General features: G+C 29.9%; 1 protein-coding gene across 1 annotated transcript; it reads left to right on the top strand.

The window, feature by feature from the left end:
- Positions 4383–8904, top strand: LOC107617589 (actin-related protein 8). Its single transcript, XM_016319721.2, has 12 exons — positions 4383–4786; positions 5405–5490; positions 5582–5652; positions 5753–5820; positions 5960–6021; positions 6249–6346; positions 6458–6539; positions 6739–6881; positions 7185–7333; positions 8008–8141; positions 8295–8413; positions 8618–8904. The coding sequence occupies exons 1-12, from the start codon at positions 4407–4409 to the stop codon at positions 8693–8695; spliced, it is 1470 nt and encodes a 489-aa protein (XP_016175207.1). The 5' UTR covers positions 4383–4406; the 3' UTR covers positions 8696–8904.

Genomic DNA, 13295 nt, shown 5'->3' on the forward strand with positions numbered 1-13295 from the left:
TTCAGAACAAATTAAGTTACTTCCAAGAGGTTTCCATTTCTTTGCCTATAGTTTGGTTTATGTCTTGGAAATTACGAAAATAGGCTTCAATATCATCCATAAGAGTATAAGGTCCAGTTTGGATAAATAACTTAAATAAGTTCTTTTGGAAAAAGAGCTTAAAGCATAAGAACTTTATTAATTTCAGCTTATAAATAAGTTATTTTGTGTTTGGATTTTTAGTTATAAAAGTACTTATTTTAAAGTTGTAGTGTTTGGATAAATAACTCAAAAAATAAAATTTTTTTACAGAAGAGAATGAATATTAAAATAACAATGATAACAAATACTTTCCAATATCGAATGTTGATTTTACATAACCTAATCACTAATATTGTGTATGATATGATAGGTGAAAATAAAAAATAAATATAAAATGTGTGTCAATGTATATTTTGTTGCTGTTTTTTATTTTTTTACTCCTATTAGAACTTCCTTCTCCTTTATTGAGGTCAAGAACTTGCTATAATTAACTATGAAAATAATAACAAGTTATAAAATCACATGTGAAAAAAATAAAATTAAAACTGAAATTTCATACCACAGTTAAATACAAATTTAATAATAAAAAATAGAGTGATAAAATGATAAAAAAAAATACTTAGAAGGAATATATGTAGTAGGTTGTTCAGATGCAATATTGTCTAAAATGAAAATGGTGATGGAGGATCAATACTTCCATCACATGAATCATTACGTGAAAATGGTGAAGTTTGGAACATTGAGTGAGAATGATGGTGGAATGATGGTGGAAGGCCAATACTTCTAGCAGACCTTGCGTGAAAAAAAAAAGTTAAAAAAAAAGGTAGCTTCTACTACTTCCCAAACGGGCTGTAAGACATTTTTGTCCTATTCCTCTAATTTGAAAGTACAATAGTTATGGTATTAATAATTAGGATAAATTTGTGATAAACTAATAATCGACCTGCATGGATTTTGGATTTGTAGTTTTTAAATTTTTGAATGGACAAAAATTGACAATAAAAATTATTTCAAGTTGAGAATTGTTTATTTTTGTCTTCATCCTTTTTATAGACATTTTTATGCGCAAAATTTGAGAGGATATTAATCATCAAATAGTAAGAACAAGTCTAGGATAAATCCTTCATGTAATTTTATGTTTTCCTCCTTCTTTTTGTTTTCTTCCTTTTATTATCTTTATTTTTAAATACTAGTGTGAAAATAAGAATGCCATTTAGGCACTAGAGAATTTAAAATGAAGTTAAACAAAGTTTAATTAGGCACTAATACAAAAAAAAAAAGGGGCCACAAGTAAATAATCCACAAAGAAAGTGATAATGGTTAAATGATTATCTAATAATTTGTAACAATGAAAAAGGTATTGTCAAATTGCATTTAAGCTTTTAGGCCTATTTGGTTGTTTTCCTTCAAAACAAACTTGCTGAAACATCATGCTTCACATGAATGAAGTAAAACACATAAAGACAAAGACCTTTATGACCCTACCAAAAAACTAAAGAAACAACCATGATGGTTCCTTATCTATTATGACTAATGGTTTCACTTGCAAGTGTCCAAAGACTTGAGACTAAGACAAAAACCAATTGGAACATCAGAATCTAATACTTTAATCTTCAGAACATTGAAACATTAAACTCACCAATGAGTAACTGAACTTTGGGAAGAAGCATAACTAGATGATGATGATGATGATGCCATAAATAACTCTGATTGAAAAGTATCACCTTCTTCATCCATAGTTGGAACCTCATTAAGATCAAAACTCAAAATCTTGGGACAATTCTCATTCCCATTTTCATGAGATTCATCAACAACAACACTGACTTGATGTTCTTCCTTCACTACTAATCCTGCTACTTTCTCTGTGGCAGACACAAAACATGATTTAGATTCATTGTTCATAATCTTCTGAATGTTATTTGATTTTCTTAATTTCCTTTTCACCGAGCCATTATCCAAATCCTCCTTCTTCTTCTCCTCAGCTGTTCTTAATTCAGTTAACTTCATTTTTTTTATCCATTTCTTCTTCTTATTAATGCTAACAATGCTGCCATTAGAAGCCTGAGAACCCCAAACAGTTGCAAACCCCTCTTCATGACTTAATGGCTTCTTCTCTTCAATCTTCAGCTCCTTGATGCCAGAAACTGGCAACAACTCAACCTGATCAACACCAACCTTAGAGAAATCTTCGCATTTGTGATTGAATCCGGTAGCTAAGAGCATTAGTTCATTGGCTGCTTCTTGCATCTCAATCTCATCATTGTCATATTCCAAATTGACACCAACAGAACCTGATTTTTCACCAAAGGATATACCTTTTCTGCCTCTCTTGGCTGTCACAGACCAACCTTTCAAAAGGGTAAGCGAAAGTTTGGAACTTTTTGAGTCCTTTGTTGTTCCTTGTTTAGCATCATCACGAACTAATTTCTTGGTGCTTAAGGCATGAACCCTCATGTGTCCAGCTAGAGCTTTACATGAACCAAATGATTTATAGCACAAAAGGCACACATTATGATCAAGATCATGCTCATTCTTCCTGATCTTCTTGTTGTTATGAGCTTCTTCTGTTGTGTTTGTGACCTTGAACTTGATGCATAACTTCTTGTTGCTAGGCTTGAATTGATCATCATCAAAAGGGTTGTTTTGGTAATTGTCATCTTGTTGATGATGACCCTTTTGTGGGTGTGACTCTTGGTCTTCTTCCATGAAAGAATTTAGCTAAGAAAACAAAAAAGAAACGAACTTTATTGGGTTTTTTGGGGTGATCGATGGAGAGTAAGAGAGAATGTTAATTATTTGAACCCAAAAAGCATAAATAGATTGAAGTTAAGGAAACGGAAGAGGGTAAACTAAGAGATTGAGTTAACTTGGCCACCAAGAAAAAAAAAGGAACAATTTCTGTTAATAGTTTGAAATTCTCTTTTGGTAATGACACAAAGAGAAGAACTTGATCTTGAAATTTTAACTACAGAGGGAAATTAAGAATGCCAAAGTAGAATAAAAGAAGGAGAATAGAGATAGTTACCTCAAATATTAAAATTAAAATTCTTAAAAACTTTTATTAGTAATAAGTAATAACTTTAATATATATTCTAATACATGATAGTTAAACTTTTTGTTTCTTCTTTACTTTTTTACAAAAATAGTAATAAAGTAATATTAATATCCACAACAAAAATTGAAGTATAATTTTTATCATTTTCTATGGTTTGAGTGGTTTTTAATCTCTAAAAACTATCATATCATTGACTCATTGTTATTAACCTAAGAGATTAAAATAATGCTAATAATGTGCATTCACTTACACACACATTCTTTGATATTTAATACTTAATAGGTATAAAAGGATTATTTACATTATTTGATATTTAATACTTATAAAGTCAGATTGATATCATTATTATAATTTAAAAACTAAATTTTTGCTTATAATCATCTACTATAAAAATTATTTTTTTGTTTATAAATTACTTTTTAGCTTAAAATTATTAGTTTCGAATTATAAACTAGTTTCATATTTTTTCAGTCAAATATAATTCAAAAAGAATTTTTTCAAAGTAAAACTTTATATGTAAATAATTTTTTTGTAAAGTTGATAATTAAGAATTATTATACAAATCATCCAACAGTTCTAACTATTAATCTTATGTGAAGGTAATTGCACTCCATTTGATTTGATGATATTTTATTGAATAAATAATCAAATTACTACTTGAAAAATTACTCATTCTTCAAATTAAATATTAAAAGATTTTTTTAATCAAATTCATCATTTAAAGATTTTAAATTAATTATATTAGTTTTTCTGTCATTTTTATTACTAACGGTGTCAAAGTTTGTTGATGTGGTACGTTAAGTAATATCACAACACATACTTAGTAATCTTAATTGACTATTAACATGGTTAATTTAAGAAATTAGATCAAATCAATCTTGATGAATTTCAATACCTCAAATTTTTTCGTTTATTATATTAATAGTCAATTGAAACTTTTAAAAGTGTGTTGTAGTGTCATTTAATGTGCTACCTTAACAAATTTTGACACCATAAAAAAAAGTGGCAAAATGATTTACATGACTAATTTAAAATATTTAAAAAACGAATTTGATTAAAAAAATATTTAGAAGAACAAGTTAAAAAACGAATCATTTTTCTGAGACTAATTTAACTATTTACTCATATCTTATTGGAAAGTTATCAGGTGTACCGGAGAACACCGATGTTCTAATTATTTTAACCGTTTTTATAATTAAAATCAACAGTTAAAATAATTGGAACACCGTATTCTCCGTATACCTGAAACTCTTCCTATCTTATTTCTGCCACGTGTTAAGCGAGGAGAGGAAGAAATAAAATGTAAGTACTGAAAGAGCTAACCGCTTTCATGATTTTTCGGAAGTTGCAAGTTGCAAGTCCACACTCCTCTGACTCTGAAACACAAACCATGATGGCAACACTCTTCAGAAAACTATGCGTTTGCAGTGAAACGGCGTCGTATAACAACCCCCGACCCTCATCCGAAGCTGCTGCTTCTTCAGGTTCGTTGCTGGAATCACTTCCAAACGAGATTGTGATGCAGATCGTACGGTTATTGGGCCCAAAGCAGGCCGCTCAGCTCAGCGTGGTTAACAGAAAGTGGCGATCCCTCATCTCCGATAACGAACTCTGGGCCCACTTTCTTGAGGTCCACCATCCTCAGCCATGGGATTCCGTGCTTTTCTCCGAGACTTTTCTGGCCTCTGCTTACCCTCTTCTTCCTCTTCCGTGAGTAACGCACCTTCCATCTTGGAACTATGGATTACAAATCGTTGTGATTATCTTTGTTTGGTGATTTTGTATGCGCTGTTTTGCTCTGCGATAGTGATATTATTCATGCTTGGTTAGAGGTTAGGAAATGAGTTGTCGTATCTTCATGTTGGCGTTGAATTCTAGATTTTAGTGGGAGACTGATGTATTTGATAGAATTTGTTTTGGAATATTTAGATAATTAAGTAGAAAGTACGATACTAAATTCGATTTCTAGAATTTTTTTCATTTTTATTCGTTTGAACAATAATATGATTTCTGCGTACATACCAAAAATAGTCACCAAATTGGGTGAAAAATTAGGTGAAATCGACTTCACGTGAAGTTGATATCTGAGAGCCTGTTAGATAAAAATTTAGTCAAATCAGTCAAATCATGGCTCTCAAGTATCAATTTTCACGTGAAGTCGATTGCACTTGAGTTTCCACCCACCAAATTGTTATTATATATTTGTGTTAGCACATGTGCTTATTAACTCATTTTCAACGTGTATTTTATACTCGTTTAGTAACTAACTACTTTTGTGTACTATGGTTGTAATTTTTAACTATTATCCAAATGCATTTGCAACTGCAGAACCTCAGTTGCTGAGATGCCATCTGTGTCATTCAAGCAAGTTTATGGCCAGCGTGCAAGACTGCCTTGTTCTGTTATCATTGATGGTGAGTCTCGCAATTTGCTTGAGTGTATGCTTGCTTTTGTTGTCATATTTAATGTGGTTACTTAGTTGGTGTTCTTTTTCTTCTTGTCCAGGTGGTTCTGGCTATTGCAAATATGGTTGGAGCACACTCCCTTGTCCATCATGGCGGTCGGCGACCTTTCTGGTAAGGCTATCTTGGTTTGAAACAAATGATTGCAAGGTTCAACATTGCTGCTTACATGGTATTTAAAAGGTTAATATATGTTTGGGAATTTGATATGCAGGAATTTGGTAATGTGGAAACGCCAATATACACCAGACTCAGACACTTTTTTTGGACTATTTATAGCAGGTGCAAGTCATTCTTGGTGCAATAATTCACTGCTGATAAATGAGTAATTTATTATGCTTCGGTGATGATTAGTATGCTGCTGATAGAAATATTGCTACTTATGTCTAATCTGTATAATATATTTGTTGCTTTCTCGCAGGATGAAGGCGAAACCAAGTTCTCAACCAGTTGTTGTTTCTATACCAATATGCCACTATGACGGTCAGTTACATTTTATGATTTTCTTCCATTGTTTTGGAATTTGAAAGAAAAATGAAAAATGGGCTGCAAACATGATATACTGTTTTTGATGCTTTTATATTCAAAAGCTGTTATGAGTTGCAATCTATCCAGGTCAATATTGTAGATAAAGAAGAAGCTTATACAACACACTTTTTTATATGTCATCACCCAAGTGAAATATTTGTTATATATGTTTCTCATTGCAGATACTGAATCAGCCAAAGCCTCAAGGCGGCAGCTTAAGGAAGCAATCTATACTGCCCTGTTTGACATGAATGTTCCTGCTGTTTGTGCTCTAAATCAGGTAACTTTTGATAGTACTAAAATAAAGAATAAAAAAAATGAAAAGAACTGCAATCCGGTTCCATTTTACGATTAATGTTTTTAATTGTATATTTCGCTTTTGCAAATGTAGGCAGTTCTAGCTCTTTTTGCTGCCAAACAAACTTCTGGAATAGTTGTGAATATAGGTTTTCAAGTCACATCTGTTGTTCCAAGTATGTTCTGTAACTTCTTTCCTCATATCTCTCTCTCTAAATTTCTAGTTTATGTATAACAATGAATTTCTTGCATGAAGTACCTTTGAAATCTGCTGCCTTAGTGGCTTTAAGAGGTAGTCAATTCTTAATAATCACCTCTTGCATCGTGATGTATAAAGTTTTTGTCCGAAGCATATCTAAATGGTTTGTTTTACAGTTTTAAATGGCAAAGTGATGCGAAAAGTGGGTGTGGAGGTTGTGGGGTTGGGAGCCCTAAAGCTCACTGGATTCCTTAGAGAACAAATGCAACAGAATAACATGAGTTTTGAATCAATGTACACTGTTCGAATGCTGAAAGAGGTACTAAACTATTAATACCATTCCTTTTTGTTTTTGCTTGAATTTTAGAAGAGCAATGTAATGTATTCCTATATATGATTCCATAAGACCAAGGTTAAATTAACAATTCAGGTGGAGTTGAGTTTTGTTTATGAGTAATTAAATGCACGGAACAGGAATAGGATTGCTGATTTCTTTTGTGACTTTCATTATTCTTTCCCCCTTTCATATGATTTTTCTCTGCAGTGTGGTGAGAGGGACTACTTCTACATTGAAATAATCTCAGTGTTATTGTCTGATATTTTGTTGGTTGCATGGTAACAGAAGCTATGCTATGTTGCTATTGATTATGAAGCAGAGCTATCTAAAGATACACAAGCATCATTTGAAGCTGCAGGAGAAGGATGGTTTATACTTAAAAAAGAGCGCTTTCAAACCGGAGAGATCTTATTCCAGCCACGTCTTGCCGGAGTGTAAGTTTTCGTACTTTCTTACAATACCGTTTCAACAGTTTCATTATAGGAAAAATGCATCTCAATCATCTAAAATAAAACTTAAATTGCAATTTATTTTTTCTTCCTTTTTTTGGTGCTTTGAATGAACTTGGGTTTTGTTACCTAAGCTTATAGTTGAGCCATTTGTTAGTGCCAATATTTTTTAATTTTAGTAGATATGTCAACAAATATCAACAAAGAAAAAGAGCACCATAAGCATCCCTCTGACCCTCTTTAATGTATAGTTCGAACAGCCGCATGCAAAGAGTGTAATCTAGGTAGCCTAATTGATAGTTGTATCAGTGGCTGATTCCATGACTTGAATCGATGACCTTGAAGTCAAATAGAGACAACTCAATCATTGCTTCAAAGTCTCGAAAAAATGAATAGGATTTTATTAAGCTTCTAATTTGATCCTTCATCTTTCTATCCAAAAAAGATTGATTCATCATGATGTTTTCTGAAAAGGATGAGGACATTTTGTTGGACAAATATGGGATTCAGTTTAAAATTCAAATGAAAATCTTCATCTACATTTATCTATGGACAAATATTTCATTCAACATCTAGAGAGTTCTTAGTCACTATCTTATTTATTTCTTCAAGATTTTTGCTCAATTGTAGCTTAAGCACATTTCGCACTTGTTTTACAGACGAGCAATGGGTTTGCACCAGGCCGTTGCTCTGTGCATCGACCATTGCCATTCTGCAGAATTAACCGCGGACACGAATTGGTTCAAGACCGTAGTCTTATGTGGGGGCAGTGCATGTTTACCAGGTTTGGCAGGTAAATATCCCTTTAATTGTTGCATTCTATCTTTTAAATCCTTATAACAGAGCTGAAAAATGAAATTGAACTAAAAACTTACTGAGAACACATGGTGATGAGATACTAGCAACAAGTTCTAATAATGCTACTTCTGTGATCACTCTGGTTCAGAGAGATTAGAGAAAGAACTTCATGCCTTGGTTGATCCCAACCTGTCAGACAGAATCACAGTCATACCTCCTCCATATGGCGCGGATTCGGCATGGTTTGGAGCAAAGATGATTGGCAATGTGAGCTATTCACTAACATTGACAAACTTGTGTTTATCAATCCAATATATTTCATGTTGAATGTTTTATAAAGACTTAATCGTATTTTTATAATGTTTTGCTTTTTTCTTTTTTTATTACTATACTCATGTTTAATTTTCATTATTATCTTGATTACTCAATAATAGTAACTCTAATTTCTAACTGTTTATGGATTATGTACAGTTAAGTACCTTTCCTGGTCCATGGTGTATAACAAAGAAGCAGTTCCGTCAAAAGCATAAAACTAATCGGATATGGTGATTACTTGCATCTCAAGTTACTATTTTTCTCAATTATGCTGGCAATATGCACCAGTAACTGTATGATTCCCATAATGTAAATTTCTATTGGAAGGCATTAAATTCAAACATGTATATTAGTTTGTAATTTTCGTTAAGCATTACATGTATGTATTATTTGAAAAGAAAATATCTAGTTAACATTCTGAATCATCTTACAATTTTCAGTTATATTTTTATATAAAAAAATATCTTCATATGAATAATTACTTGTTTAAAATTATATCTTTATTGATAAGATCAATATACTTATAATAAAAAGATTAAAATGCACCAAAGAGAATTGTTTTTTGGTACTCGAAATATTATGCTACAGATAAAAAAACCTTCAAAATATAAATAATGAATAAGTCTTTTGAATAATTTAAAAATATGACAAAAATAATCAACAAATATTACATTTTTATAAGTGACAAAAAAAATTGTATTTAGCAAACGATTTATTTATTTGATCTAAATTTTTTGTGGTGACACTTGAATAATTATTTTGAAGGTGCATACAAAAATCGAATCAAAATTTGATTTCTAGAATTTTTTATTTTTCAATAAGATTTGGTCATTCACATTTTTTTTAAATTCACTTGTCATAAAATTATCAATTTTAAGAATAAAAAATTTTAATTTTCTAATAATATTTGTTGAATGGGATTCAGCCAGGACCCACCAACATTTTCTTGCAAGTTTACATGACATAAGGGAGAAGGTACATTTTTCCGGTGGGAAACCTCTTCTTGAAATAAAAATTTATATTCTCATGAATAATGTACTACTTCTGCTTACGTTCCATGGAGAATAAATCTCACATTCACAAATCAAGATGTGTCCATAAAAGAGTTATTCACATTAAAAAAAAAAGTCAAAATAGAATAATAGAAAACAGAGAGACCAAGAATATATATACATAATACATAGACTAAAAATTGATATCAATTACCATCATATAAGCATTAAAATATATGTTGTATTTTTATAAAGAGAGTATATGAAGTAGTATACAATATTCTTTTAAATCATCAAATTCATTAATAATAGAATTTTTATGAAATTTTATGAAGAATTTTCCTTTAAATCTTATTTCTAGATTTTTTTTAGCATTTTAGATATTTTAAAAAGAAATAAAGTCAGTTCTCATCATAAATTATAATAAATTATTAAACATAACATATATGTCGTATATGTAATTATAAAAATATACAATGTATATATAATTTTTGGTCATTTTAATTTAATATGCATATATATCAGTATATAACATAACATTATTAACATACCTACTAGATCAATGAGAGAAGTTCCTCAATATAATTAAGAGGAAAGTATATTTTGTCTCAAAAGATTGTTAAAAGTTTTAAAAATACTCTTAAATTTTATTTTGTTTGAAAAATTTTCGATTTACATCAAATATACTATTGACAGCTAAATTTTCAGAAAATTTAAGACTAATCTAATAATAATCCATGACAATTATGTCTAATTTGCTTATATGAAAGATTGTTCTTGTGAAATTATTATTGCTGAATTAGTCATAAATTTTTTGAAAAATTAGCTGCCAAAAATATATTTGATGCAAATCGAAAACTTTTGGAATAAAATTGATACAAAATAAAATTTAGAAAATTTTTTAAAAATTTTGGATAATTTTAGAGACAAAATATGCTTTATCCTATAATTAATTAGTTTCAATACTCATTATATTGTAAAACAAAAAGTTAGAAAAAAAAAGAGATTGGTATACTATGGTTAATGATATTTTTTAAATGAAAAGTCTAGGGGGCCAGCAACTTTGTTCAATTCTGGTCAGCATGTAACCAGCAAAGAAAAGTGAGTCATTGAATGAAATCTCACACCAATCTCACACCATTAAAACTATCATTGATGGCTATTTGATGGCTACAAATAACAAAAATTGCTGTCCCTAGCATTCCTCTTTTTTAATTGCACCAAATATTATTGAATCTCCCAACAATAGCTATGTTTAGAAAGAGGTAAATTAAATTATGTCTGTCAAAACCTAGTTTCAGAGATAATTACTCCTCCATATTATTCTTTCTGGCACCAATTTACAAAACTAGTTCACCTAATATGATCTCTGACGATTCCACAGTAGTTGCCCAACTCATGGGAAAAAAAACATAAACAAGATCCATATAAGTGTCATTCCATGTCTTGTACTTTTTCAAAAACTTACCATTTGTTCCTTAATGTGCACTTTGTCATATATAGATATACGCTTCTATCAAGTGGGTGACCTTATTCTCAATAAGTCAATATAATATATATCATAAGATTATTAAACGAGAAATCTACCAAATGTTTGGAATGACAAAGACCCTACAAGAAAATTCATTGGATATATAAATAGAAAAAGGTTGAAGCAAGTTCGTTAGGCCTTATATATGTGTGGTGATTGCATTGTATGTTTTGGTTCAATTTTCACTTGAATTCATTATTTAATAATATTTTCACCGTTTATTGGTGGGTTATATTTGAGTAGCACGCATACATTCATTTTGCTATTGGACATTTTGACTGAGTGGCAAATAATCTCACCTATATGTGTTCCTTATTAGTTTAATTAAGAATAATATTGATTTTTTAAAGAATGTTCTTTTTTATTATTAAAATATTGAATTAAGGAATTCAAAATATCCTTGTAAGAAAAGGAATTTTCAAATATTATTTATGTTCTCTTTATTTGAAACTTGATTGATAACTTATTTTTTAACTCAAGCTTGTCACATATATATTTATCCATTCTCATCCTCTCTTGCATATATATAGACGATAGAGTATATATTTTAAAATTACAGATATTTAAATCTTTGACCATTTATTTATTACTTAATCATGACCTATTACTAGCTTATTACTAATAATTTTTATTTAGGCAAATTCACTCTTAAACAATTTTTTTCTTTTTTAAAATAATATTTAAAGTTGACAATTATATACGTACATTGCATTATGCTAGCATCAATGAATATGCTTTATGAGATATGTTTTTAAATGGGCCATCATAAGTTACATGGCAAAAGGATATAATAGTAAATGACAGCTAATGAAATTAGTTAAGTCTATGTATATAACCTAACATAAATTGTACTCTTATGTACTCTAATTTTAATACAATTTTTACTTTTTTTTTTTTTTTCTTTTACATATCTCTGATATCTCTATATTTTGTGTTCTAATTCTCATTCTTCTGAGTCTTGAAAATTCAATACCTTTCACATGGCATTAATTTTTAACATGGACTAAGATCAATATTATCATGGGATGGTTCTAATTAGCATCTTAAATATGATTTATTATAACCACTCTTTTTGTCCTTTTGGTGTTAAAGAAAGATCGAGCTGTGATGGATTATTTTTGTGAAACCTTCTTTTTTGAGATAAAGTTATAGTGACATCAAACTAATATAACTATATATGCCTATAGCGATCAATTCTCAAACTACTCGAATTTGTGATACACTCAACTACGTCTTCTAGAATTGGAAATTTGGAATCATTTTAGGTTTAATAGCGGATCAGTTTTTAATTTAGTTGTGTTATCCATAGTTACACGGATTTAAATATTTCAATTTATGAAATAGTCTTGATTTAAATTAGTTTCTTAAACTTAATTTTGTTTCTTAGTCTCGTTGGTGGGATAGTGACATGTTATATGATATATGTGACATATCATCAATTATTATGTGACATGTCACGTGATTATAATCCTTCGTGATCCCTTACAACAAAAAAAATTATTTCAATAAGAGAATTAATTTCACCTCTGATCAACAACCATTTAAGAGATTAAAATAATAAAAAATAGTATGTATACACTAAAAATTTAATCATCAAATCAATTATTACATATCATTTTTATATATATACATGTATTGTTATACATATTTTTATGTATATTTTATATTTTAATATGTATTTTATGTAAATAGACGACTAATTTTCAGTAGGTCTGTAATATAATAATTAAAATAATTTGTATAAAATCAGTTTTGTTTTAGGTTAAAATATCTGTGCTCTCATATATATTGCAACCACTTTGCAAGTGTGCAAAGATAAAAAAGAAGACAAATCAATATGTGAATTTTTTTTGTTGTAATGTATATTTTTTTATATTTTATATATTATTTTAATATGTATGTGAGTATTTTCTTTAGACTAAATCTCGTGCATGAACCTCTTTCAATAACGTAGAACAAATAGAGGAGAATAACGTTTTACGTGTGTTTCCATTTGATGATTCTTGGCTTTGTGCATGGAAGTAAAGAAAGAAAAAGGGAGATATAACTCGCAACAACACTTAAATCCAAAATACAAGCTGAAAAGGGAGGTAAGTTGCAAGTAAAATCAAACGTAAAAGTTCCGAAAACGCTTGCCCCTTCAATCATCACGACTAGTAAACCACCGTAATGTACAATAATGCTTCATACTTCATTTTCAAGTTGTGGCCCTTTTCCCAAAATCGGGACAGTACTAACCCACCATGTCTACCGTTGGATCGTGGTCACCACTCACCACTCACCACAAGGATGAGATTGTAAATTCTCCATC

The sequence above is a fragment of the Arachis ipaensis genome, chromosome B01 (assembly GCF_000816755.2).
Source record: "Arachis ipaensis cultivar K30076 chromosome B01, Araip1.1, whole genome shotgun sequence".
In the NCBI taxonomy this organism is placed as follows: domain Eukaryota; kingdom Viridiplantae; phylum Streptophyta; class Magnoliopsida; order Fabales; family Fabaceae; genus Arachis; species Arachis ipaensis.

Bases quoted from the DNA above. Each gene is read 5' to 3' on its own strand.
- LOC107617589 (XM_016319721.2), top strand. From the start codon at position 4,407: ATGATTTTTCGGAAGTTGCAAGTTGCAAGTCCACACTCCTCTGACTCT. The intron at 6,540-6,738 runs GTATGTTCTGTA...TTTGTTTTACAG, and splicing joins AGTCACATCTGTTGTTCCAA to TTTTAAATGGCAAAGTGATG. The intron at 8,142-8,294 runs GTAAATATCCCT...ACTCTGGTTCAG, and splicing joins ATGTTTACCAGGTTTGGCAG to AGAGATTAGAGAAAGAACTT.